Here is a 24800-nt window from a genome sequence, read left to right as displayed (position 1 = left end):
AATACCTGAGACTGGGTAATTTATAAAGAACAAAGGTATATTTCTTACAGTTCTGAAGGCTGGAAAGTCCAAGGTCCAGGAGCCCACATCTGGCAAAGGCCTTCTTGTTACACCATCCCATGGCAGAAGGTGGAAAGGCAGGAGAGCATGTATGAGAGAGAATAAGAGATCGAACTTGCAACCGGGTGTGGTGGCTCACGCCTGTTATCCCAACACTTTAGGAGGCAAAGGTGAGTGGATCGCCTGGGGTCAGGAGTTTGAGACCAGCCTGGCCAACATGGTGAAACCCCATCTCTACTAAAAATACAAAAATTAGCCTGGTGTAGTGGCGTGTGCCTGTAGTCCCAGCTACTAGGGAGGTTGAGGCAGGAGAATCACTTGAACCCAGGAGACAGAGGTTGCAGTGAGCTGAGATCGAGCCAGTGCACTCCAGCCTGGGTGACAGAGTGAGACCCCGCCTCAAAAAAAAAAAAAAAGGAAACTAAAAATATTTTTTTTTAAAAAAAGAGATGGAACTTGCAGCCTCAAGCCCTTTTATAATCAACATTAATCCTTGCATAAGAGTGGAATTCTTATGACCTAAATATAGTCATGCTCCTCATAATGACGTTTCAGTCAATGACAGATCACATATATGACAGTGGTCCCATAAGATAATAATGCAGCTTAAAAATCCCTATTGCCTAGTGATGTAGCTGCTGTGTTAGAACTGCGTTATCCAGTATAGCAACATGCTGTGGGGGTTTGCAGCCTAGGAACAATAGGCTATACTAGAGGTCCCCAACCTTTTTGGCATCAGGGACTGGTTTTGTGAAAGACAATTTTCCACGGACTAGGTGGTGGATGGGGGATGGTTCGAAATGATTCAAGTGCATTATATTTATTGTGCACTTTATTTTTATTATGGTTACATTGTAATATATAATGAAATGATTATACAACTCACCATAATGTAGAATCAGTGGGAACCCTGGGCTTGTTTTCCTGCAACTAGACGGTCCCTTCTGGGGGTGATGGGAGACAGTGACAGATCATCAGGCATTAGATTCTCATAAGGAGAACAGTTCACAACGGTTCACAATAGGGTTCACACTCCTATGAGAATCTAATGCTGCCACCGATCTGACAGGAGGCAGAGCTCAGGCAGTAATGTGAGCGATGGGGAGTGGCTATAAATACAGATGAAGCTTCAATCACTTGCCTGCCACTCACCTCCTGTTGTGTGGCCCAGTTCCTAACAGGCCATGGATCAGTACTGGGAGTCAGAGACCCCTAGGTTATACCATAGAGCCTAGGTGTGTAGTAGGCTAGACCATCCAGCTTTGTGTAAGACCACTCTATGATGTTCATACAATGACAAAATAGCCTAACAATGCATCTTTCAGAATGTGTCCCCATATTAAGTGACACATGACTATACCTTCCATTAGGCCCCACCTTCCAACACGGCTGCACTGAGGATTAAGTTTCCAACATTTGAAATTTAGGGGACACATTCAAAGCATACCAGCCTCCTTTTCCAAGCTCTCATGGAATTGATGAATCCAGTATAGATGAATCAACAGACTGAATGTATATCAGTGAAGTCTTCCTGTGGTTTGCTTTATGAAAATACATGAATAGAAAAAGGCCAAGGTGTCTCTACTAAAAAAAATAACTACAAAAAACTAGCCGGGCGAGGTGGTGGGCGTCTGTAGTCCCAGCTACTCGGGAGGCTGAGGCAGGAGAATGACGTAAATCCGGGAGGCGGAGCTTGCAATGAGCTGAGATCCGGCCACTGCACTCCAGCCTGGGCGACAGAGCGAGACTCTGTCTCAAAAAAAAAAAGAAAAAGGCCAAGGTTGGATTGTCCCCTTTGGAGAAGTTTAACTACTGGAGTGGATCACTAAACCTGGGACATATATTAAAGCCACTGGCTGACTGTTGATCACAACAACTGTCTACAGATTAAGAAGGAGGCCAGTGCAGCTTAGTAGCTGCTATGATTCAGAAGGATGGGGCTGCACTATGAGGGTAGATTATTCAGAATAATAGGTTGACAGGCCAGACCAGCACTATGGGAGGCTGAGGTGGGAGGATCACTTGAGGCCAAAAGTTCAAGACCAGCCTGGCCAACATGGCAAATCCCCATCTGTACTAAAAAAAAAAAAAAAAAAAAAAAAAAAAAAATAGCTGGACATGGTGGCGCATGCCTATAACCTGAGCTACTTGGGAGTCTGAGGCATGAGAATCACTTGAACCCGGGAGGCAGAGGTTGCAGTGAGCCGACATGGCACCACTGTACTCCAGCCTGGGTGACAGAGTGAAACTGTGTCTCAGAAAAAGAAAAAAAAGAAAAAACAAAATAATATGCTGACAGATTACCTGAGTTCTCGTGACACTTCCTAGGTGATGATGCCATTTTAATCTATAAATAATGAAGGCTATAGTTTCTTGCTGCTCTTAGAAAGGCTAATGCTATAGCTTTCTGCTAAACATTTTCTTGTTAAGCTTTGCCAGCATCCTGAGTTGGTTTTCATGGCTTAGTTTACCCTCCTCTTAGGGATTTCTTAATCACCAAACTCTCAGACACTATTTTCAAACAAATGAATGAGGCCCCCTGCCTGGGGACCTGAAAGAGCTGCCAAACCTCTCAGAGTGATTTGGCTGATGAAAGTGGGAAGCCAGAGGTCAGGAGGCATGTGCCTACTGGGCGCTGTTTCCATGGGTTACTGAGCTCTAGTACTTGGTCCACAGAATTTAGTTCACTTGTCCAGGGTTACTTCCTGCAAGACAGAGACAGCTGGCCCCATCCTTGCATTTGTAAGGATAGGCACAATTCGTCAAAATACTATTCTATACTTGGGAGGCAGACATGGCAGGATTGCTTGAACCCAGGAGTTCAAGGCTGCAGTGAGCTCTGATTGTGCCACTGCATGCCAGCCTAGGTGACAGAGTGAGACCCTGTCTCAAAAAATATATATATATACACACACACAGTCTCTCTCTCTCTCTCTCTCTCTCTCTCTCTCTATATATATATATATATATATATATTTGCATTCTGTAGAGAATGATTCATTCTCATATATATATATATATTCTGCTTGGGCCAATAAACGGGCCGGAACAAGACAGAAAGCAGGGGTAACCTGAGGGTTACTTCTAGATCAAGCAAGAGAAGGAAAACATCAAATCCAGATCTGGAAGTGAGGTTAGAGCACATTAACGAGAGGATATTCCAGAAGGGTAGTGGTTGAATTTTTTTAAAAGAGAGAGTGGGGTGTTAATAAGCAGGTACTACCAGTCATGTGGCAAAGGGAATTCGGGAGAATGGGCAGCATCTTGGAAGTGACAGAATGGGTAATGAAGGATAGGGAAACTGCTGCCAAATGGGAGGGAACAGCGGGGGCAGGAGTTGGGAAGTGAACAAGTTAAGACCTAACAAAAGAAACAGAACTGGAAGGAGACACCTCCTCTCTGTTCTCTGCCCATCTTGGATCCGGGCTGTACTCTGGGCAGACAGATGGCTCCGGTCTACATCTTTGGCTCCAACTTCTTCCTTAGATCAATTCCCACAAATCACTTTCTACTGTCCAGAGAAATGTTCTTTCTACTACTGTCCAGAGAAATGAATCATTCTCTACAGAATGCAAATAGAAAAAGAAGGAAGCAGACGTTCTGGTTTAACCAATCAGAGGAGTAGAAATTACCCCTGGCCATCAGTGGGGAGATAGATTTGGAGGCCAGATTGCATTTTAAAAGACTTTGTTAACCAAGTTCTTTTTTAAATTTAACATTCCTTCATGAGCATTTCCCTAATCATGAAGAATAGTCACTTAAAAAAATTACGGGGTTGGACACGGTGGCTCATGGCTGTAATCTCAGCACTTTGGAAGGCCAAGGAGGTTGGATCGCTTGAGCTCACGAATTTGAGACCAACCTGGGCAACATGGCAAAACCCTGTCTGTACAAAAAATACAAAAAATTAGTCGGACATGGTTGTGTGCTCCTGTAGTCCCAGCTACTTGGGAGGCTCAGGTGGGAGGATTGCTTGAGCCCAAGAGGCAGAGGTTGCGGTGAGCCGAGATCATGCCACTGCATTCCAGCCTGGGTGACAGAGCCAGACACTGTTTCAAAAAAAAAATACTGAAGTGTAACATATATATGGACACACATCTAAAGTGTACCTCTCAAAGGATTTTCATCAATTGGACACACCCGTAGACAGCTCCTCAGAAGTGACCCTATAAAAATCGCTCTTTCTTTCTTTTTTTGAGACAGAGTCTGAAACTATTTTTTGAGACAGAGTCTCTTTGACTATTCCCAACTCTGGGAAACCCCGTTTATCTACTTTGTCTCCTCTGGGCTACTGAGTATGGTGAGAGAAAGTATAGAACCCTTCTGGGTAAGGTCACTACAAGTTTTGGGTTTGTGTGTGTGTGTTTTTTAATAGAGATGGCATCTCCCTATGTTGCCCAGGCAGGTCTCAAACTCGAGGGTTCAAGAGCTCCTCCCGCTTCAGCCTCCCAAAGTGCTGAGATTACAGACGTGAGCCACTGCGCCCTACCAAGGCCACTACAAATCCTTGCCGTCTTTGTTCATCAAGACCCTCACTGCTTGTCCCGTTATGTTCTGAGTGCTAAGATTGGGCGTGCCGTTTGCCTTCATGTTAATCAGTGACATTGACCTATAACTTTCTAAGTTATCTATAACTTCTAACTTAGTATTATCTTTGTGAAGTTTTACCGATTAAAAGTGTATTAGTCTGTTCTTGTAGTGCTATAAAGAACTATCTGAGGCCAGGAGTGGTGGCTCACACCTGTAATCCCAGCACTTCAGGAGGCCAAGGTGGACGGATCACTTGAGGTCAGGAGTTCAAGACTAGCCTGGCCAACATGGTAAAACCCTGTCTCTACTAAAAATACAAAAATTAGCTGGGCATGGTGACATGTGCCTGTAGTCCCAGCTACTCAGGAGGCTGAGGCAGGAGAATCATTTGAACCTGGGAGGCAGAGGTTGCAATGAGCTGAGATCACACCACTGCACTCCAGCCTGGGTGACAGAGCAAGACCCTGTCTCCCACAAAAAAGAAAAAAAGAAAAAAAAGAACTACCTGAGACTGGGTAATTAACAAAGAAAAGAGGTTTAATTGGCTCACAGTTTCACAGGCTGTACAGGAAGCACGGCTGGGGAGGCCTCAGGCAACTTAAAATCCTGGCGGAAGGTGAAGAGGCAGGAGGCACGTTTTACATGGCTGGAGCAGGAGGAAGAGAAAGAGCGGGAAGGTACTACACACTTTTATAAACAACCAGATCTTGTGAGAACTCACTCACTATTATGAGAACAGCAAAGGGGAAATCCACCCCCATGATTTAATCACCTCCCACCAGGCCCCTCTTCCAACACTGGGATTACAATTCGATGTGAGATTTGGGTGGGGACACAGACCCAAACCATATTAAAAAGCTTATTTGCAATTTTACATTTTGAAAAGGGTGAGAAGGATTGGTTTGGAATACTCAAGCTGAGATACCTGTCCAATGTTTCATATGGTGGGATAGATGTCACCCTAGATAAGCAGATGGTTTTACACAGTACACAAATAAAGAGGTTTTTTTTTTTTTTTTTTTTTTTGAACAAGAATGTGTCTCTTTTAGTGAGTACTGGAGTAAAATAGAATTACTACACCAAACCCAATTTTCATCACTGCCATTGCTTAGAAGCAGGGTAAGTTTTATAAGTAAGTTAAAGTTGATCGAAGAAAAATGGTAATTGCGTAACAGTACAGGTGATCTGCAGATGTGGCAGTAATTTGTAAGTGCTAGTTAAATGACATTGCTACTGCATAATTTGGAAGTCCTGATACTTTTCTCTTGCGTATTTTAAATTCTAACAGGAAGAAACAGAGGGAGTTATTTAGGATATGCCAAGAAAAAAAAGAATCAAACCCACCCTCAAAGTCACATTAGTGTTTACTTCCTGTTTTTGATCTCTTTGTAAGACATGTTTATGAGTCAGCTTTGTATTTAACAATTATGTAAATAGTTATCATGTGGGTTTTTACTTTATTAACATATCTCTGGGAATAATATCAGCCATTTATTTTTAGGACAATTTTTTTTCAAATTTTCGAAAAAAATTTTTTTTTTTTTTGAGATAGAGTCTTGCTCTGTTGCCCAGGCTGGAGTGTGATGGTGTGATCTCGGCTCACTGCAACCTCCACACCCCAGATTCAAGCAATTCTCCTGCCTCAGCCTCCTGAGTAGCTGGGACTATAGGCACCCGCCACCACGTCTGGCTAATTTTTGTATTTTTAGTAGACAGGGGGTTTCACCATATTGGCCAGGTTGGTCTTGAACTCCTGACTTTGTGATCTGCCCGCCTTGGCCTCCCAAAGTGCTGGGATTACAGGTGTGAGTCACCGCACCCGGGCCAAAAAAGTTTTTTAGCATATGGGGTCTTCCTCTATCATCCAGGCTGGAGTGCAGTGGCACAATCACAGCTCACTGCAGCCTCAAACTCCTGGACTCAAGAGATCCTTCTCAGCCTCCAGAGGAGCTAGGTCTTTAGGTGCATACACCATGCCCACCCAAATATACATATACATATACACACACACACACACACATATATATATTTTGAGACAAGGTCTTGCTCTGTTGCCCAACCTGGTCTCAAACTCCTGGCCTCAAGCAATCCTTCCACCTCAGCCTTGCAAAGTGCTGGGATTACAGGTATGAACCACTGTACCTGGCCCAAATTTTCAAATTTAGAAAAAAATTTTCAAACTTAATAATGGATATGAGTCTGTAGTCCACATAACAAACCAATGTGATAATGAATTAGGTTTTGTTTTGGTTTTGTGTTGCTAAAGCTCCCATTCCAGGATCAGGTGGGCCAGCTGAACACTCAATTTTGGGGTGTCTATATATAGAGCGTTTGCCATCTCGTTCACAGCACCTTGTGTTTTTATGTATCACTTTACTTAATCTTTGCTTCCCCATCTAGACTGTAAACCTTATGGGAAGAAACCACATATTTTTCCCTTTCGTATCCTCAGTACCAGCAGAATAGCTTGCTAAAGTAGATACACAAATTCCTACTGCAAGTCACTGGGTATATTCATCTAAAACTTTAGAAAAATTTTTATTATGGAAAAGTTCAAATGTACGCATTATTGATGCGTCATCTGGCACTTTCTAAACTGTTTCATGGGTGTATAAGATGAAAGCCAGGGAAAGATGTCACTTACATTTGTGCTTTCTTCACCAATAGCAAAAGCAGAATACAGTACACCACGGGAAAGACACTGTTGTACGAATTACAGAGCAACCAGAGAGAGGAGAGGCTCCTGACCTCCACAGCCAGCATGATGTAGGCAATGATCAACTGGGTGTGGGCCCAGGTGAGGGTTCTGTAGAACAGCCTCATGGGCCAGGATCTGATAAACTCATTGGCAAAGGAGTGAATCACGTAGTCAGCTTCCACCATCACGGCCCAGCAAAGGAAACCAAACACCTGTCCTGGATGGAGTCCGTGCCACCAGGCAGAGAAGGCAAATGTCTGCAACAACGGCCAAGCCCTGCTGTGCTGGAATACAAGCCGTCGGAGCCATCGGGCTGTGCTTTGGTTCCACTTTCTTGCAAACACAGATATCCTGTGGGTTCTTTCCAGGGTCCAGATGTCCGCATCAGGGATATATCCCTCCTCTCCGGGGCTCTGACCAAGCTCAGACCCAAAGCCCGCTGCGTGGAGGAGGGAGTCATCCAGGATCCAGTGGGAGTAGTAGGTGAGCTTGAAAAGCCCAGCTGTGGTCCACACAACATAGATGCACTCAAATTGCTGGCAATCGGTCAGTCCTGCTCCTGCATCCACCATCCTGCTCACTGCCACGTTGATGCATTCTAGTCCAAGAATCTGCAGACCCCTCCAGCTCAGAGCCCAGAAAGAGTACCTGGGATACAAAGCACTGGACCCTTGAACACAAGCCTGAAATCGCTGGAAGGAGCACAGAGAGCCTCCCAGGAGAGCAGGGAAAAAGAGCAAGTAGCTGAAATAGGGCAGTGCCTTACACACATGCTCAGACAAAGAGCTCCTGCTCCTGATGCCTCTGGATGCTGCCTCCACTTTCCCCTCACAAATGTCCAGAGAGAGGGACGTGACCCTCTGGGTCAAGAGCATGAGAGAAGAAAGAGTGATGCAGAACCTGCAAGATAATTTTTTTAAAAACATAAAAACACTCTGTATTTATTCTCTTTCTTTTATTCCAGTCTGTCATACATGATCTCACAGGAAATACATAGGTCTGTATAGCTAAGATTAATCTCATGGCCTGCAGGACCCCACAAAAAATAAATCTTAAAATAAATAAATCTTATTTATTTTTTATAGAGATGGGGTCTTACTATGTTGCCCAGGCTGATCTCAAACTCCTGGGCTTAAGCAATCTGCCAGTCTCGGCCTCCCAAAGTGCTGGGATTACACTTTGAGAGTGTAAACTGGGATTACAGGTGTGAGCCACCACCCCCAGCAATATTTACAGATCTTAAGTATACAGTGGAGCTTAAGTCTAGACTAATATACCCCAAACTTTTAAGAGTAGTTACCTCTAGGGAATGAGACTAGCATAAGAAGATCTTTCACTTTTTGCTTTGTTTGAATTTTTTGTAATGATCATGTGTTTTTTATAAGTAAGTATATGTATATCTATAGGAATATGTATGTATATTGCATATATATTTTGTTTGTTTTAAAGAAAAAAAGATGCACACATTTACACTCATGTTCAACTTGAGAAGCTTCCCAGGGATCTCAGAGATCCATCCCATCTTCTATCCTGAAATCTTCCATCCTGAATAGGAGAATTTGCCTGGGAAATTTTACTTTAACAGCTGAAGACTCTTGAATTAATTCAGAACCACACCCTACTCCAATTTGAAAGCTGTGGGAATAAAAATGGAATCATGGCTGGGTGCAGTGGGTCATGCCTGTAATCCCATCGCTTTGGGAGGCTGACATGGGTGGAACCCTTGAGCCCAGGAGTTCAAGGCTGCAGTGAGCTATGATTGCACCACTGCACTCCAGCCTAGGCATCCAAGTGAGACCCTGTCTCAAAAAAAAAGAAAAAGAAAAAGAAAAAAAAAAAAAACGAAGTCACTTGTGTTAAAAAGCAAAACAAAACAAAACAATTCTGACAAACAGAGCCAGGGAAAGGTATGAAGAGAGGGTTCTCAATGCTTGTATGTCAGATAACAAAAACTACCACAAAAGACTGCAAAAACCACAACCGTGCACAAGAACCATTGCAACCCTACCCAAAAAATACTTTTGTGAGGTCACCTGCCCAGCCACTGCCCGCCCAACCACAGGCTGGCATCACCCTTGTCATTGATCCTGTATTCAAGGATAATGATTTCAACACAGTTATGTAATCCTCCTTATTTTTCTCTTAAAACACTTTCTCTTACTGGCTGGGCACGGTGGCTCACACCTGTAATCTCAGCACTTTGGGAGGCTGAGGCAGATGGATCAACAAGGTCAAGAGATCGAGACCCTCCTGGCCAATACGGTGAAACCCCATCTCTACTAAAAATACAAAAATTAGCTGGGCGTGGTGGTGCGTGCCTGTAGTCCCAGCTACTCGGGAGGCTGAGGCAGGAGAATCGCTGGAACCTGGGAGGCGGAGGTTGCAGTGAGCTGACATTGTGTCACTGCATGCCAGCCTAGTGACAGAGCGAGACTCCATCTCAAAAAAACCAACCAACCAACCAACCATCCAAACAAAAACTTTGTCTTCCTTTACCTACCTGAATACACATACTATGGCACACATATTCCCACTGTAATGCCAATCCCTAAATACGTATCATTTTCTTTTCTTATTTTTTATTTTTGGAGACGGAGTCTCGCTCTGTGGCCCAGGCTGGAGTGCAGTGGCGCAATCTCAGCCCACTGCAACCTTTGCTGCCTCCTGGGTTCAAGCGATTCTCCTGCCTCAGCCTCCTGAGTAGCTGCAATTACAGGTGCACGCCACCACGCCCAGCTAATTTTTGTATTTTTAGTAGAGACAGGGTTTCGCCATGTCTGCCAGGCTGGTCTTGAACTCCCGATCTCAGGTGATCCGCCCGCCTTGGCCTCCCAAAGTGCTAGGATTACAGGTGTGAGCCACTGCTCCCAGCCATAAGCATCGTTTTTTTCTTTTCTTTTCTTTTTTCTTGTGTTGTTTTTCCTGAGACACGGTCTCACTCTATCAACCAGCCTGGAGTGCAGCGGCACCATATTGGCTCACTGCAACCACTGCCTCCCAGACTCAAGTGATCCTCCCCTCTCTCCCTCCTGAGAAGCTGGGACTACAGACATGTGCTACCACACCTAGTTAATTTCTGTGGGTTATTTTTGTAGAGACAGGGTTTCGCTATGTTGGCCAGGCTGGTCTCAAACTCCTGGGCTCAAGTGATCCACCTGCCTCAGTCTCCCAAAGGGCTGGGATTATAGGTGTGAGCCACCACGCCTAGCCCCATCATTTTCTTTTAGGGAGCCTCTTTCTGTTTGTTATTTAGGATGACATCAGGCAGGATCAAGTAAATGGGGAAATTAAATATTAGTCAGAGATGCAAATAAGAGAATGATGAGGAACATTGTGGGCAATGTTGATTATAATATTTCCAAGAAAGGCCTACAACGATTAGGATCAGAGACTTGGGAGAAATTTGCCATAGAGGAAACAAAAACTTGGTAGTGAAGAAAAGATAGGAAGCTGAAGATTTTAAATACAAACCGGGCCCTGGCTGTAAGACTTTGCCTAATGTGGGATTTGTATTGAGGAATGGATCACAGTGTGTGCTGAGCCATCAGCAATTTGAAATATGGTCTTAACCAATCCCCTGAGCTCTTACTGGTTCACCATCAAAGATCCTGCTGGCAAGATCATTGAGGAGAACAAAGAATGAAAATCAGGCTGGGCACAGTGGCTCACGCCTATAATCCCAGCACTTTGGGAGGCTGAGGTGAGGTGGGCTGATCACTTGAGCCCAGGAGTTTGAGACCAGCCTGGGCAACATGGCAAAACCCCATTTCTACAAAAAATATGAAAAATTAGCCCTATGTGGTGGCGCATGCCTGTGGTCCCAGCTACTGAGGAGGCTGAGGTGGGAGGATTGCTTGAGCCCGGGAGGTCGAGGCTGCAGTGAGCTATGAGCATGCCACTGCACTCCAGCCTGGGCAACAGAGCGAGACCCCGTCTCAAAAAAAAAAAAAAAAGGAAAGAAAATTACAATGACACACTCTACAATCAGAAACGCTGTCTTGTGGAGAGGAAACAACAGTCTTCCAGCTGCTGCTGTCTCTATCCGTGTGTCTGAAGATTTAAGAAAAACTGACCTGCTTACTTGACTGATTCTCACTGGAAGCAAGGTAGCCTCCAAATGCCACCAAACCCTGCTCACTCACTCTCTTTCATGGACTGAATGTGCCCCCAAAATTCGTGTGCTAATGGCCTGACCCCAGTACCTTAGAATGCAGCTGTATGTGGAGTTAGGGTCTTTGAAGATGTGATTAAGGTTCAATGAGGTCATTAGGATGGGCGCTAATCTAACATGCACAGAGTCCTTATGAGAACAGACAATTAGGACACTGATGCACGCACAGGCAGAGGAGTGACCATCACACGGACACAGGGGGACACTGCCACCTGCAAGCCACGAGAATGGCCTCAGAAGAACCCAGCCCTGCTGACGCCATCATCAGTGACTTTCAGCCTCCAGAACTGTGAGGAAATGAATTTCTGTTGTTTGAGCCACCCAGTCTGTGGCACCGTGTGATGGCAGCAGCCCTGCTCGACTAGCAGAGCCCCCCATTCCAGGTCTGCTCCAGCCTCCCTCACATCCAGCCAGCTCTTGTTCAACTTGCCCTCCCAGCCCCATCAGGCCCCAGCTCCCTACTGAAATCCTGATTCACTCCATCCCATTTGGTACTTCCTACACCCCACCCACCTGCCATCTTGCCTTTTCCTTAGAGCAGCCAACCTGAAGCTTTTGGTGAAAATAGTCTTTTTTTTTTTTTTTTTTTTTTTTTGAGACAGTGTCTCCCTCTGTCACCCAGGCTGGAGTGCAGTGATGCAATCTCCTGTCTCAGCCTCCCGAGTAGCTGGGATTCCAGGCATCCGCCACAATGCCCAGCTAATTTTTGTATTTTTAGCAGATATGGGATTTCGCCACGTTGGCCAGGCTGGTCTTGAACTCCTGGCCTCAAGTGATCTGCCCACCTTGGCCTCCCAAAATGTTGGGATTACGGGAGTGAGCCACTGTGCCCGGCTGAAAATAGTCTTCATAGGAAAAAAAAAAAAATTCTGGGTATAGTCAGGATGGCAAAGCAAGTGAACCAACCACAGGCTAGAATCAGATGGGTGACCACATGGAGCATCACAGCCTCTGTGCACCGAGTGACCCTGAAGCCAACTGTGATCACCAGAGAGAGCCAGGAACATGAGATCTCCAGATCACAAAGCAATGTTTCCCCTCATCTCATGGATCTTGCTGATTCATGACAACACTTCTCTAGACTGTAATTAGCTCTTGATTTCTGTTTTCTAGATGGGGTGCCTATTCTTCTTCAGCAAGATGGGAACAGCTGAGTCTGAAGGAAGAGAAACACTGACGCAGCAGCTGCCTCTCCCAGAAGCCACCATGGGAAGATTGATACCTGCAAGCGGAGTGTCCACTCAGCCCGTGCTGAGGCTGGCAGGCAGTGCTGAGTCACTTCTGGGCAGGCCTGCTCTGTGGGCTCTAGGATTCCTGCTTTGCCCTCCCTCTCAGGCACAATGACAGCTACTGCTCAGTGCCAAACACTGCACCAGGTAGGCAACACGTGGCAGCGATGATTAGATACAGAATCACATTTATATTCATTCTAATGAAACTGCCATTGCAAAATTATCACTGAGACAGTGAAAGAAGTCTGACCTAACCAACTCCATCTTGCTTCTAACGTCCAAGCTGTCCTTGTTCATTCCTGGGACTCGTTTTGGGAGGAACTTAGTTTATAGCTTATAGTTTAAAACAAAGACGATCACAGTCTTTTCCCAAAACAAACCCCCTTCTTGCCTGGAAACTAGACTGCCTTTGTAGGACTAACAATTGCCAGAAGATTAGAAATTATGGTTTAGGAGTCATGCAGCTGGAGATGACAAGGTTCTGACCCTCCCCAAATTGCTCCTGGGGATAACATTACTATACTAAGGCCTAAGATCAGTGCTTGAGATATTTTGCAGACCCTGCCCTTGATGGGTCAGCTGGCACTGCCCAGATCGATAAACTGGCTCATCTGATCTTGTGGCCCCCACCCAGGATCTGACTCAGTACAAGAAGACAGCTCCGACTCCCTATGATTTCGTCTCCAACCCAACCAATCAGCACTCTCAACTCACTGGCCTCCCCCTACCCACCAAATTATCCTTAAACACTCTGATCCCCAAATGCTCGGGGAAGCTGATTATGATGACCCTGAATGCTTGGAGTAATAATAAAACTCCTGTCTCCTGCATAGCCAGTTCTCTGGGAATTACTCTTTCTCTATTGCAATTCCCCTGTCTGTCTAGGCAGTGGAGAAGGTGAACCCATTGGGTGGTTAATTAACATTCACGACAATCTTGCAACACACTATTGTTAGCCCCATGTCTTTTTCCAGAAAAAGATATGAGTCTGAAAGAGGTAAAATGACTTGCTCAAGGTCACACTGGTCAAATGTGGAAGAATCAGGATTCCAACCCAACACCCAGGTTCTCTCTGCTACCGCCATGGTACAAGCAAACCGCGGGAGGGCTGAGCATGACCAATGAACAGTCTGCTTACCTCACGGAAGGAGGCTCATGCAGATAATACTCAGTGTAGTGCAGACCCAGGTGACACAAGGTCTGCCAGCTCATCTGAAAGCAGAAGGTCCACCTGTGGACTTGCTGCGGGTCCAGGGAACAGAGGAGAGCCACAGCGCAGACAGCAGGGGTGAAGACGAGCACGGCATAGGGACCCATGGCAGCCACGGCCAGGGCACCTCCTCCAGCCAGGAGAAAGAGGTACCTGAAAGAGAAGGGACACCCTGGGGAAAATGACTTAGAACCACGCAGCAAAGGAATCACTGCAGATGTCACTCCAGGGAACCCCATCTAGGTAGGCCCCACACAACACCTAAAGTAGCCGTGCTGTTAGCACTCTGGGGCCTTCCTTTTGCTCTTCAGAAGAAAAGAATCACAGGAGAAAGAGCCAGGGTAAATTTGTAAACCTCCGCCTTGGAGACAAATCTTTTTTTTTTTTTTTTTTTTTTTTTGAGACAGGGTCTCTTTCTGTCTCCCAGGGTGAGTACAGAGTTGCAATCATGGCTCACCACAGCCTTGACCTCCTGGGCTCCAGTGATCCTCCCACCTGGGATGGACTAAAGGCATGCACCACCATGCCTGTTAACTTTTTATTTTTTTAGAGATGGGGTCTTGGTGTGTTGCCCAGTCTCAAACTCCTGGCCTCAAGCGATCCTCCTGCCTTGGCCTCCCAAAGTGATAGGATTACAGGCATGAGCTACATCCCTGGCCTGGAGACAAATCTCAATTCTGCCTTAGTGGCCCTGGAACCTCTCTCTTTGATGCCCACCATTCAAGCGATTCCCACCCAAGGTATTCCACCACCTGCCCCTGACAGTCCTGAAAGTCTGGCTAGCAAGGACATCTTTGAAATCTCCTGGTACGTCGTCTGACTGAAACGTGCTGTGAACCTAGTGTAAAGGATCTAGAAGAGCGCCCAAGACATCCTCTCAAGACAAGCGCCTTCCTTTTCACAGGGTTACGCGACCCGGAAGCATTCCAGAGGCTGACAGAGAAAGGAGACTCAATACTTCCCTTTGAAAAGTGAAAACTCAGAAAAATCTTTATATCCACCCTTCATCCTCACTACTGCATCTTAAGATCTTATAAGTTAGGATTTTGTTTTATTAAAGTTTATACAGTTTAGGCCAGGCACAGTGGCTCACACTTGTAATCTCAACACTCTGGGAGTCCAAGGAGGGAAAATCACTTGAGGCCAGTGTTTGAGAGCAGCCTGGGCAATATAGCAAGATCTCATCTCTACAAAAAAATTTTTTAATAGCCATGCATGGTGGCACACCTGTAGTCCTAGCTACTCAGGAGTCTGAGGGGGGAAGATCGCTTGAGCCCAGGAGTTAGAGGCTACACTTGAGCCGTGATCGCACCATTGCACTCCAGTTTGGGTAACAGTGCAAGATCTTATCTCTAAAAAAACCCAAAAGCTTGTTACAGTTTATTATATCCTGTCATGAAAAATCGCCACAATCACCGCAGATGAAGTCATTGCTGAATCTTTTTTTCTTTTTTTTATACGGAGTCTCACTCTGTTGCCTGGGCTGGAGTGCAGTGGTGTGACCTTGGCTCGCTGCAACCTCTGTCTCCCGGGTTCAAGCGATCCTCCTGCCTCAGCCTCCGGAGTAGCTGGGATTACAGGCACCTGCCACTATGCCTGGCTAATTTTTGCATTTTTAGTAGAGATGGGGTTTCGCCATGTTGGCCAGGCTGCTCTTTAACTCCTGGCCTCAGTCTTAGACACTGTCTCAAACTCCTGGTACAGTGTTAAGACACTGTACCTAAGGTGATATGCCCATCTCAGCCTCCCAAAGTCCTGGGGTTACAGGTGTGAGTCACCGCGCCCGGCCATTGCAGAATCTGGACTCCTTTTTGTCAGCACCAACACTGGCTTTTGGGGCCCCCTGACTTTCTTCATTCTGTCCTTGCATTCCTTTTGCTGTTTTCTTGGTGTCGTTTTCTCTCATCTGGGCTATGTCTTGCAAGATTACGCTTGGGTTCACTTTTTTTTTTTGCATAATCCAGGGAATCATAAATCATGCCAGTTATCTTGCTACAACAAAATGCGGTCAGAATCTAAATACAAAGATGATCTCCATCTTATATATCATGTCCAGGAGATCTTGTACATTTTGGCTAGTTTTTCCCAAATTTCTTTCTCAGTACTGTTGCCTTCCCAGAGTGAAGGATGACCACGACCATATGTTTCCACCGACGTTGTCAGTTGATTATGAACTCCTTTGTCTGGATAGCTGCTGTGTCTTTCATCACAGTGGCCAATTTTCAGGTGGCCAGGGAGGAAAAGAGCAGTGTTTGTCTTGTTTTTAAGACAGGGTCCCTGTTGCCCAGGCTGGAGTGCAGTGGCACGATCATGACTCACTGCAGCCTTGACCTCCCCAGCTCAAGAAATCCTCCCACTTCAGCCTCCCTAGTAGCTGGGACTATTGGCACACACCACCATACCTGGCTAATTTTTAAAATATTTTTTGTAGAGATGGGGATTTGCCGTGTTGCCCAGGCTGGTCTCGAACTCCCAGACTCATGCAATCCTCCTGCCTTGGCTTCCCAAAGTCTTGGGATTACAGGCGTGAGCCAGGGTGCCTGGCCAGTGTTTTTTTTTAATGTTGTAAAATACCCACATTGATGAAATGGTTTGTGAATCATGCCTCTCTCAGAAGCCAAGGAGATGCGGATCTGCAGAGGCCTGGGAAGGTTCACATTATGCACACTTGGTTCTTCCTTCTGCATTATATGGAGGCTTGTTTTTTAATTGGTGCCAAATTAATAAAGTTTAATGAAGGGGTCAGAAAAAGTGTGGAATAGCTGGGAGTGGTGGCTCATGCTTGTAATCCCAGCACTTTGGGAGGCTGAGGTGGGCAGATCACTTGAAGTCAGGAGTTCAAGGCCAGCCTGGCTAACACGGTGAAACCTTGTTTCTACTAAAAATACAAAAAAAAAAAAAAAAAAATTAGTAGGGCGCGGTGGCGGGCCCCTGTAATCCCAGCTACTCGAGAGACTGAGGCAGGAAAATGGCTTGAGCTCAGGAGGCAGAGGTTGCAGTGAGCTGAGATCACACTGCTGCATTCCAGCCTGGGTAATAGAGAGAGACTCCGTCTCAAAAAAAAAAAAAAAAAAAAAAAAAGAGAGAGAGAGAGAGAGAAAAAAAAAAAAGAAAAGAAAAGAAGAAAAGAAGAAAGGACTGACTGGTCAGGGAAAGCGAGTCAAAGAAGCTTAGAATTTCTCTACCAACCAGGAAACACCATTGCAAGGCAAATGTGTGTCATGGCTCTGGGCACAGTGCCAGGCACAGGTTAGCAAGAACCACTTTTTTTCTTTTTTTTTTTTTTTTGAGGCAGAGTCTCTCTCTGTCGCCCAGGCTGGAGTGCAGTGGCCGGATCTCAGCTCACTGCAAGCTCCGCCTCCCGGGTTCACGCCATTCTCCTGCCTCAGGCTCCGGAGCAGCTGGGACTACAGGCGCCCGCCACCTCGCCCGGCTAGTTTTTTGTATTTTTTAGTAGAGACGGGGTTTCACCGTGTTAGCCAGGATGGTGTCGATCTCCTAACCTCGTGATCCGCCCGTCTTGGCCTCCCAAAGTGCTGGGATTACAGGCTTGAGCCACCGCGCCCGGCCCACTTTTTTTCTTGGGGGAGAACGTTGAGTGTCTCAGTGTGAGAGCATCTGTTACTCAAAAGCCTGGGCCATTTCTTTGCTTCTCTTTGAGCCTGTGCTTGGGGTAACTTCCCCTTTTAACGCCCCAGTTAACACTGTGGTCCTTCACTTCCCTGCTATGGGAAAACAAAAGGGGGAACATTTATCCTTTACACAGCAACCCTCCCACCCAGAGGCAGCTCCCTTTGAGTTTTATAAATATTAAATTGTCTGTACATGGACAATGTAGAATGTGTGACTTAGCGATTGCTTGTTTCATTCTAGGCATTGTGCTAATAATCCTTTATGAGAAATATATTTATTTAATATTTAAAATAACCTCGTGAGATAGGCATTATGTTTTCTGTTTTATAGATAAGAAGAGGGCATTTGGGTGAAGTATATTCACATACACACGGACACTTAGTTAGGTGAGGGAGTTAGGACTCAACAGGCTGAATCCAAAGTGAGAAGTCTTTTTTATTTTATTTTTATTTTTTGACAGGCTGAATCCAAAGTGAGAAGTCTTTTTTATTTTATTTTTATTTTTATTTTATTATTATTTTATTTATTTCCAGTCTCGCCCTGCTGCCCAGGCTGGAGTGCAGTGGCATGATCACGACTTACTACAACCTCAACCTCTTGGGCTCAAGGCATCCTCCTGCCTCAGGCTCCTAAGTAGCTGGGACTACAGGCGTGTACCATCACACTTGGCTAATTTTTTGTACTTTTCGTAGAGACAGGGGTTTTGTCATGTTGCCCAGGCAGGTCTCAAACGCCTGGGCTCAAGCTATCCACTTGCCTTAGCCTCCCAATTACTAGGATTACAGGTGTGAGCCACTGCGTCTGGCCAGAAACTAAGCAATCTTCACCCTAAGGTAACTCCATGAGGATTAATCCTAATTTTTGCACTCACGTTGCTTTATTGTTTTGAGATTCTTTCTCAAAAGGAAACTTCTTTACAGCTGTTCCCCAACTCCAATCTCCATAAGTGAAGTTAAGGGCCATCTAACAGTCATGAACACGTGATCATACTATTGTTTAATCAAATTCCACAATCCTAACTGATCGTTAGATACAGCTATATTTTATTTAAGAAACCCAATATATAAAAATCCTAATTCCCAAAATAAGTGAATTATTAGGAAGTGGCCCTTTGGCAACAGATTTTCACTTTACAAAAGGACATTCCACAAAACCTTGTTAAAAATAGGGACTGCCAGGAAAAAGGGTTGAAAAACTTACTGTTGGGTACTGTGCTCACTACCTGGGTGATGGGCTCAATCGTACCTCAAACCTCAGCATCATACAATATACCCATGTAACAAACCTACCCATATGCCCCCTGAATCTAAAATAAAAGTTGGAATTATTTTTAAAAGTGTATTTCAAATTAGCTGGGAATGGTGGCGTGCACCTGTAGTCCCAGCTACTGGAAAGGCTGAGGCAGGAGAATCCCTCAAGCCCAGGAGGTGGAGGTTGCAATGAGCCAAGATCGTGCCATTGCACTCCAGCTTGGGTGACAGAGAGAGACTCTGTCTCCAAAAATACATATAATAAATAAAATTAAAAATGTATTTGCGACTTTTCAATTTAACAGAAAATCATGTAGCCACGTTAACAATACACTCGCCATTTCTGTTCTATATTCAGTTAAGTTCTTGCCTTTTGTCTATGTTAAAAAAATAAAATCTTACATGAACAATCTAAAAAGATAGGTACTGTCTCTAATGTGTTGAGGTTATTTGATATTAAAAAAATCATTAAAATCAAGTCATCACATCTCTAGTGACAATAATTTTTGAACTTCAAATGATCATATAGCTAATCTAACAAGATTCATTTTGACTTATTTCATTTCTCTGAGAATTCATATAAAGGCACTTTAAAAATCACATTTAGTTATGATAAAACTTAAACTGATGTAACTTTGTATGAAATGTAATTTGATTGAAAATGATAAAATTCCATAAAATTAGGTCTATTCAAGAATATCTGAGATCTATGGTTGACAGAGATGTATCCATTTAGAGAATTCCTGTACCATTGCAACTACCGTCTCTCCTGAGAGTTTATTTTCATCCATTTGCCATTTAACGTGAACCCAGCAAAACTTACGTCAGTGCAGACAGGATGTGAATTTCCAATTTAGTTTTACTCTATTACACATACTCATTATCAAGCAATCAATAATCAGTGACAGTGACAGTAAGTTAAAAACAAGTGTAATTAATGTATTGTAATCTTCACATCTGCAGTCTACTCTGCTTTTTGCCGTACTATAGTATTTCTGGCTTTTTCTTTTCTTTTCTTTTCTTTTTTTTTTTGGTAGAGGCTTGCTCCATTGCCTAGGCTGGAGTGCAATGGCGCAGTCCCGGCTCACTGCAACCTCCACCTCCTGGGCTTAAGCGAGTCTCCTGCCTCAGCCTCCCGAGGAGCTGGAACTATAGGCGTGAGCCACCATGCCTGGCTAATTTTTTTTTGTATTTGTAGTAGAGACAGGGTTTCACTATGTTGGCCAGGCAGGTCTCGAACTCCTGGCCTCAAGTGATCTGCCCGTCTCAGCCTCCCAAAGTGCAGGGATTACAGGCGTGAGCCACCGCGCCCGGTCACTATCGTATTTCTGGATATAAGAGTAAAAATAGCCATCCAGCCTACCTGGCACGAGTGGAGAATGAATCCATGATGCAGAGATAATTGAACAGAAATGCAAAGGGAAATGCAGCCCCCTGGTAAAATGATACAGGATGGAGAAAGAACAGCCGAAGCCACTCCATTAGGAACCAGAACAAAAAAGCCTGTCTTTTCCAGTGTCCTTAACTGATGCCTTCCTCCAAGAGTAATCTCAACCAGGCTCTCTGGTCTTTTTATCTGGTTTAGTGGGGCTAGGGTGAGCAAAAGGCAAACAAAAGCTCTGGAGATAAGCAGAATAAAACTGGCTTTCTGATTGAGGAACTGCACTATGGAAACCAAAACACATTTTGGTGTAACATTAATCATGATATGCACTAAAAACATTGCTTTTGGGAGTTGTGGTTTTGTTTCATTGACATAGCATACTATTTGCCTTTCCAGTCATCATGCTATCATATTTTCTTCACTAAGTTAATGAAAAATCTCATTTCCCAACTGTGGACAGACAACTCTGTGGACTGAAAAGGGGAAACAAGAATGTGACCAGGAGGAAGGGAAGCAGGTTATTTTCTTTTTCTTTTTCTGAGATAGGGTCTGGCTCTGTCACCCAGGCTGGAGTACAGTAGTGCAACCTCAGCTTACTGCAACCTCCACCTACCCAGCTCGAGTGATCCTCCCACCTCAGCCTCCTGAGAAGCTGGGGCTACAGGCCTGTGCCACCATACCCAGCTAATTTTTATATTTTTTTGTAGAGATGGGGTTTTGCCATGTTGGCGAGGCTGATCTCAAACTCCTGGGCTCAAGCGATCCTCCTGCCTCAGTTGGCAAGGCTGATCTCAAACTCCTGGACTTAAGCGATCCTCCTGCCTCAGCCTCCCAAAGTGCTGAGATTATAGGCATGAGGAACTGCATGCAGCTGGAGGCAGGTTCTTAAGGCGAAAACCAAGATTCCTCTTCCTCACCATAACTCTTCTCATTATGCTACTTTTTTTTCCTATCAGTCCCTCTTATGTATCTATTTCTCAATTCATTTGCCTGCCCCCTTTACAATGTGAGCTCTACAAGGGAAAGACTTTGTTTTATAGATTACGATATCCCTAGCACATAGAACACTGCTGAATACATACTATATACCCAGTCAATATTTGTTGAAGAGATTTTGAGGAGGCCGGCCATGGTGGCTCACGCCTGCAATCCCAGCACTTTGGGAGGCCAAGGTGGGTGGATCATCTGAGGTCAGGAGGTCAAGACCAGTCTGGCCAACATGGAAAACCCTGTCTCTACTAAAAATGCAAACATTTAGCGGGGCATGGCAGTGGACACCTGTAATCCCAGCTACTCAGGAGGCTGAGGCAGGAGAATCACTTGAATCCAGGGGTCAGAGGTTGCAGTGAGCCAAGATCACGCCACTGCACTCCAGCCTGGGCAACAAGAGTGAAACTCCGTATCAGGGTAAAAAAAAAAACAAAGGTTTTGAGGATACCAAAGTGTAGAGGGGAAACATTTCAAGGGAATCTTTTCTTGACAAGTAATACAGAAGAAGACTTCCTAGAGGCAAGGCGTCTCTTGGCTAGTAGCGATCCGTCTCCTGAGCCCAGGGCATTCCAGGGCTGTCCCTGAGCAGCTCTTTTGCCTCTCCAAAGGCATGTGCATGAGCAAGCTGTCAATAAAGGACAGGAAACTCTGACATGAGCATCTTCAGGGCAAGGACCATCCTTTAGTGAAAGACTGTATTCATCCGTTTTCACCCTGCTATAAAGAACTACCTGAGACTGGATAATTTATAGAGGAAAGAGGTTTAATTGACTCACAGTTCTGCATGGCTGGAGAGGCCTCCAGAAACTTACAGTCATGGTGGAAGGCAAAGGAGAACCAAGTACCTTCTTCACAAGGCGACAGGAAAGAGAAGTAAGAGAAACTGCCATTTATAAAACCACCAGATCTTGTGAGAACTATCACGTGAGAATGATCACGAGAACAGCATGGGGAAACCGCTCCCATAATCTAGTCACTTACCTTCCTCAACACGTGGGGATTACAACTGGGGATGAGATTTGGGTGGAGACATAGACCCGAACATATCAGAGACTGCTCTGCACAGAGAAGAAAATCCAAAAGAATCTTATTGATTGGGGAACTTTGAGCAAGTCACATCACCCCTCTGGGACTAAGCTTCACCTTAAAATTAGACATAATTATGCCTGTCTCAACAGAACCGTTATGAAAATCAGCTAAAGCATGTAAAAGCATGGCATATAAAGCTGGCTGATGGAATGTAGCTGAAGGTAAAGTGATTGAATAATTAACATTATGAGCATTATTGGGCTACCATTTTATGACGCTCTTTGCTAAGCACTACGATTATGGGAATGAGTAAGACATGGTCCCTGCACTCATGTGGCTCTCAGTCTACTGGAGAGACAGAAATGGAAATAAATACCTTTGTTAAAGAATGGTAGGTACACAGGCATACAGAAGGGGATAAATAAATAATCACCTGCAGAAATAGAGAATTGAAAAGGATTTTGGAAGAGTGGAAATGCTTAAGTTGGCTCTCTATGAAAGGATGTTTCCAAACAGATGGGTGGCTTATTCTAGGCCACAGAAGGCACAAAGTCTTAGGCAACAATAAAACAGTTAATGGGAATGCCAAGAGTAGTTTGGTTAGACCCTAACCCAGCAGCGCTAGAGGAATTAAAGACACACACAGAAATATAGAGTGTGGAGTGGGAAATCAGGGGTCTCACAGCCTTCAAAGCTGAGAGCCTCGGACAGAGATTTACCCACATATTTATTGACAGCAAACCAGTGATAAGCATTGTTTCTATAGATTACAGATTAACTAAAAGTATTCCTTATGGGAAATAAAGGGATGGGCTGAAATAAAGGGATGGGACCTGGCTAGTTATCTGCAGCAGGAGCATGTCCTTAAGGCACAAATCACTCATGCTCTTGTTTGTGGTTTAAGAACACCTTTAAACGGTTTTCCACCCTGGGTGGGCCAGGTGTTCCTTGCCCTCATTCCGGTAAACCCACAGCCTTTCAGCATGGGTGTTGTGGCCACCATGAACATGTCACAGTGCTGCAGATATTTTGTTTATGGCCAGTTTTGAGGCCAGTTTATGGCCAGATTTTGGGGGCCTATTCCCAACATGTCCCCCTTCTTTGATTTGCAAAGTGATAGAAGCAAAGGCAGCTTTGTCACGGTGAGCTACTTCTTGCAGGAGTTGGGATCTGCATATGCAGACTATACAAAGACAAATAACACAGATTAAAAGCACAATCATCATTGAAATCACAGAGCTTCCAAGTGTTTTTATCCATTTTAATGGGTTACTAGCTGCTAATCTGTCCGCAGCTCCTTTAAGCACTCCAGTTCCTGGCATTAACTTCAGGTGTGCCTGGGATGCTTTAAATATTTGTTCTTTTAATTTTGCAATATCCAAAGTCAAGTTTGTAGAGTGTCCTTCTAGATACTTTTTTTATTCTTTCCCAAATGTTGATCTTATTAAGAGTATTAATAGTTTTCCACAAATCCTTATGTTTAGCTCCTACAGTGGGCCATATCATTTGAGGTTAAGGTGCCACTATATCGCCATGGTTCCAGATAATAGGAACTCTTGCCATACTTCTTACCATTTCTACCATCTGACCATTTTGTTCAGACCAGCTGAATATAGTGTGGCCGTGGCACGCAGACTGAGAGTTGCAATTTAAACTAAACATCCCCTTAGGGGACCAATTAATAATGATTCCATAGGAATCATTGCACAGCACCTCTGCCTGTTCTGCAATGCAATCTTCCTAAACGAGTATGTTCATTATTTCTGGCCAGGTCCAATTCTGTTTACAAATAGGTTTTTGAGGGCAGTATGCCTCAATTATAGGAGTAGATTTATTATGGTAAATACTGAGGTCAGAAAGCATGTGTAACTGTGTCATAGGGTGATTACATCTAGGCATTATTGCCAGCCAGGATTGATAAATATGCCTAATAAGTATAATTGTTCTCTTGTCAGCCCTTGTTGAAGGAATACTCACGGCAATGGTGATCACTGTGATCATAGTTACCATTCAATTACTCTTTGTGACTGGTTGTCCCGCTTTCCTCAGACTTTCTTTTTTTTTTTTTTTTAAGACAGAGTCTCGCTCTGTCGCCCAGGCTGGAGTGCAGTGGCGCGATCTCGGCTCACTGCAAGCTCCGCCTCCCGGGTTCACGCCATTCTCCTGCCTCAGCCTCCCGAGTAGCTGGGACTATAGGCGCCCACAACCGCGCCCGGCTAATTTTTTGTATTTTTAGTAGAGACGGGGTTTCACCGTGGTCTCGATCTCCTGACCTTGTGATCCGCCCGCCTCGGCCTCCCAAAGTGCTGGGATTACAGGCGTGAGCCACCGCGCCCGGCTCCTCAGACTTTCTTCCACCATCTGTGACAGCTTCTTGATCTGTCCCCAGGTGGGTGACTGTGTTTGGGGGGTGTTGCTCGTGACAGTTGGGGTCCTCCTCAGCATCAGTCTTGAGATGGGTGCAACCGGGGGGGTCCTCGGGATCCTCCCAGAATCCCTTCCTTGGCATCTGGCTCATAATAAGGTTTCAGGTATCTTGATGGTATGCAAATCAGCTATTGATTCAGTCCTGGAGAAACACAAGCATAACCTCGACCCCAAGTTATTATTTTA

General features: G+C 44.8%; 2 protein-coding genes across 2 annotated transcripts in view; one reads left to right on the top strand and one right to left on the bottom strand.

Annotated features, from left to right (window-relative positions):
• Positions 1 to 13645, top strand: part of LOC105481976 (leptin receptor overlapping transcript like 1) — a 43928-nt gene extending 30283 nt beyond the window's left edge. Inside the window, exon 4 of the mRNA XM_011741777.3 lies at positions 12573 to 13645. Coding sequence (XP_011740079.2) covers positions 12573 to 12803 — 231 coding nt within the window. The 3' untranslated portion in view covers positions 12804 to 13645. The remainder of the gene's footprint in view (positions 1 to 12572) is intronic.
• On the bottom strand, positions 6955 to 20266 carry LOC105481977 (membrane bound ghrelin O-acyltransferase MBOAT4). Its single transcript, XM_011741779.2, has 3 exons — positions 20148 to 20266; positions 13830 to 14054; positions 6955 to 8188 (listed from the first exon to the last, which is right to left on the bottom strand). The coding sequence occupies exons 1-3, from the start codon at positions 20264 to 20266 to the stop codon at positions 7231 to 7233; spliced, it is 1302 nt and encodes a 433-aa protein (XP_011740081.2). The 3' UTR covers positions 6955 to 7230.
• Positions 20267 to 24800: the final 4534 nt, after the last annotated feature.

This window comes from Macaca nemestrina, chromosome 8 (assembly GCF_043159975.1).
Source record: "Macaca nemestrina isolate mMacNem1 chromosome 8, mMacNem.hap1, whole genome shotgun sequence".
NCBI classification, from domain to species: domain Eukaryota; kingdom Metazoa; phylum Chordata; class Mammalia; order Primates; family Cercopithecidae; genus Macaca; species Macaca nemestrina.
Note: the sequence above shows the minus strand (reverse complement) of the source record. Positions and strands in the feature narration are given on the sequence as shown.

What these genes read in the sequence shown, in the direction of transcription:
- LOC105481977 (XM_011741779.2), bottom strand. Translation starts at nt 20,266, where the DNA reads ATGGAGTGGCTTCGGCTGTTCTTTCTCCATCCTGTATCATTTTACCAG. An exon ending in TCATTCTCCACTCGTGCCAG is followed by an intron (nt 14,055 to 20,147) that starts GTAGGCTGGATG and finishes CTTCTCTTTCAG; the next exon opens with GTACCTCTTTCTCCTGGCTG. An exon ending in CATGAGCCTCCTTCCGTGAG is followed by an intron (nt 8,189 to 13,829) that starts GTAAGCAGACTG and finishes ATTATCTTGCAG; the next exon opens with GTTCTGCATCACTCTTTCTT.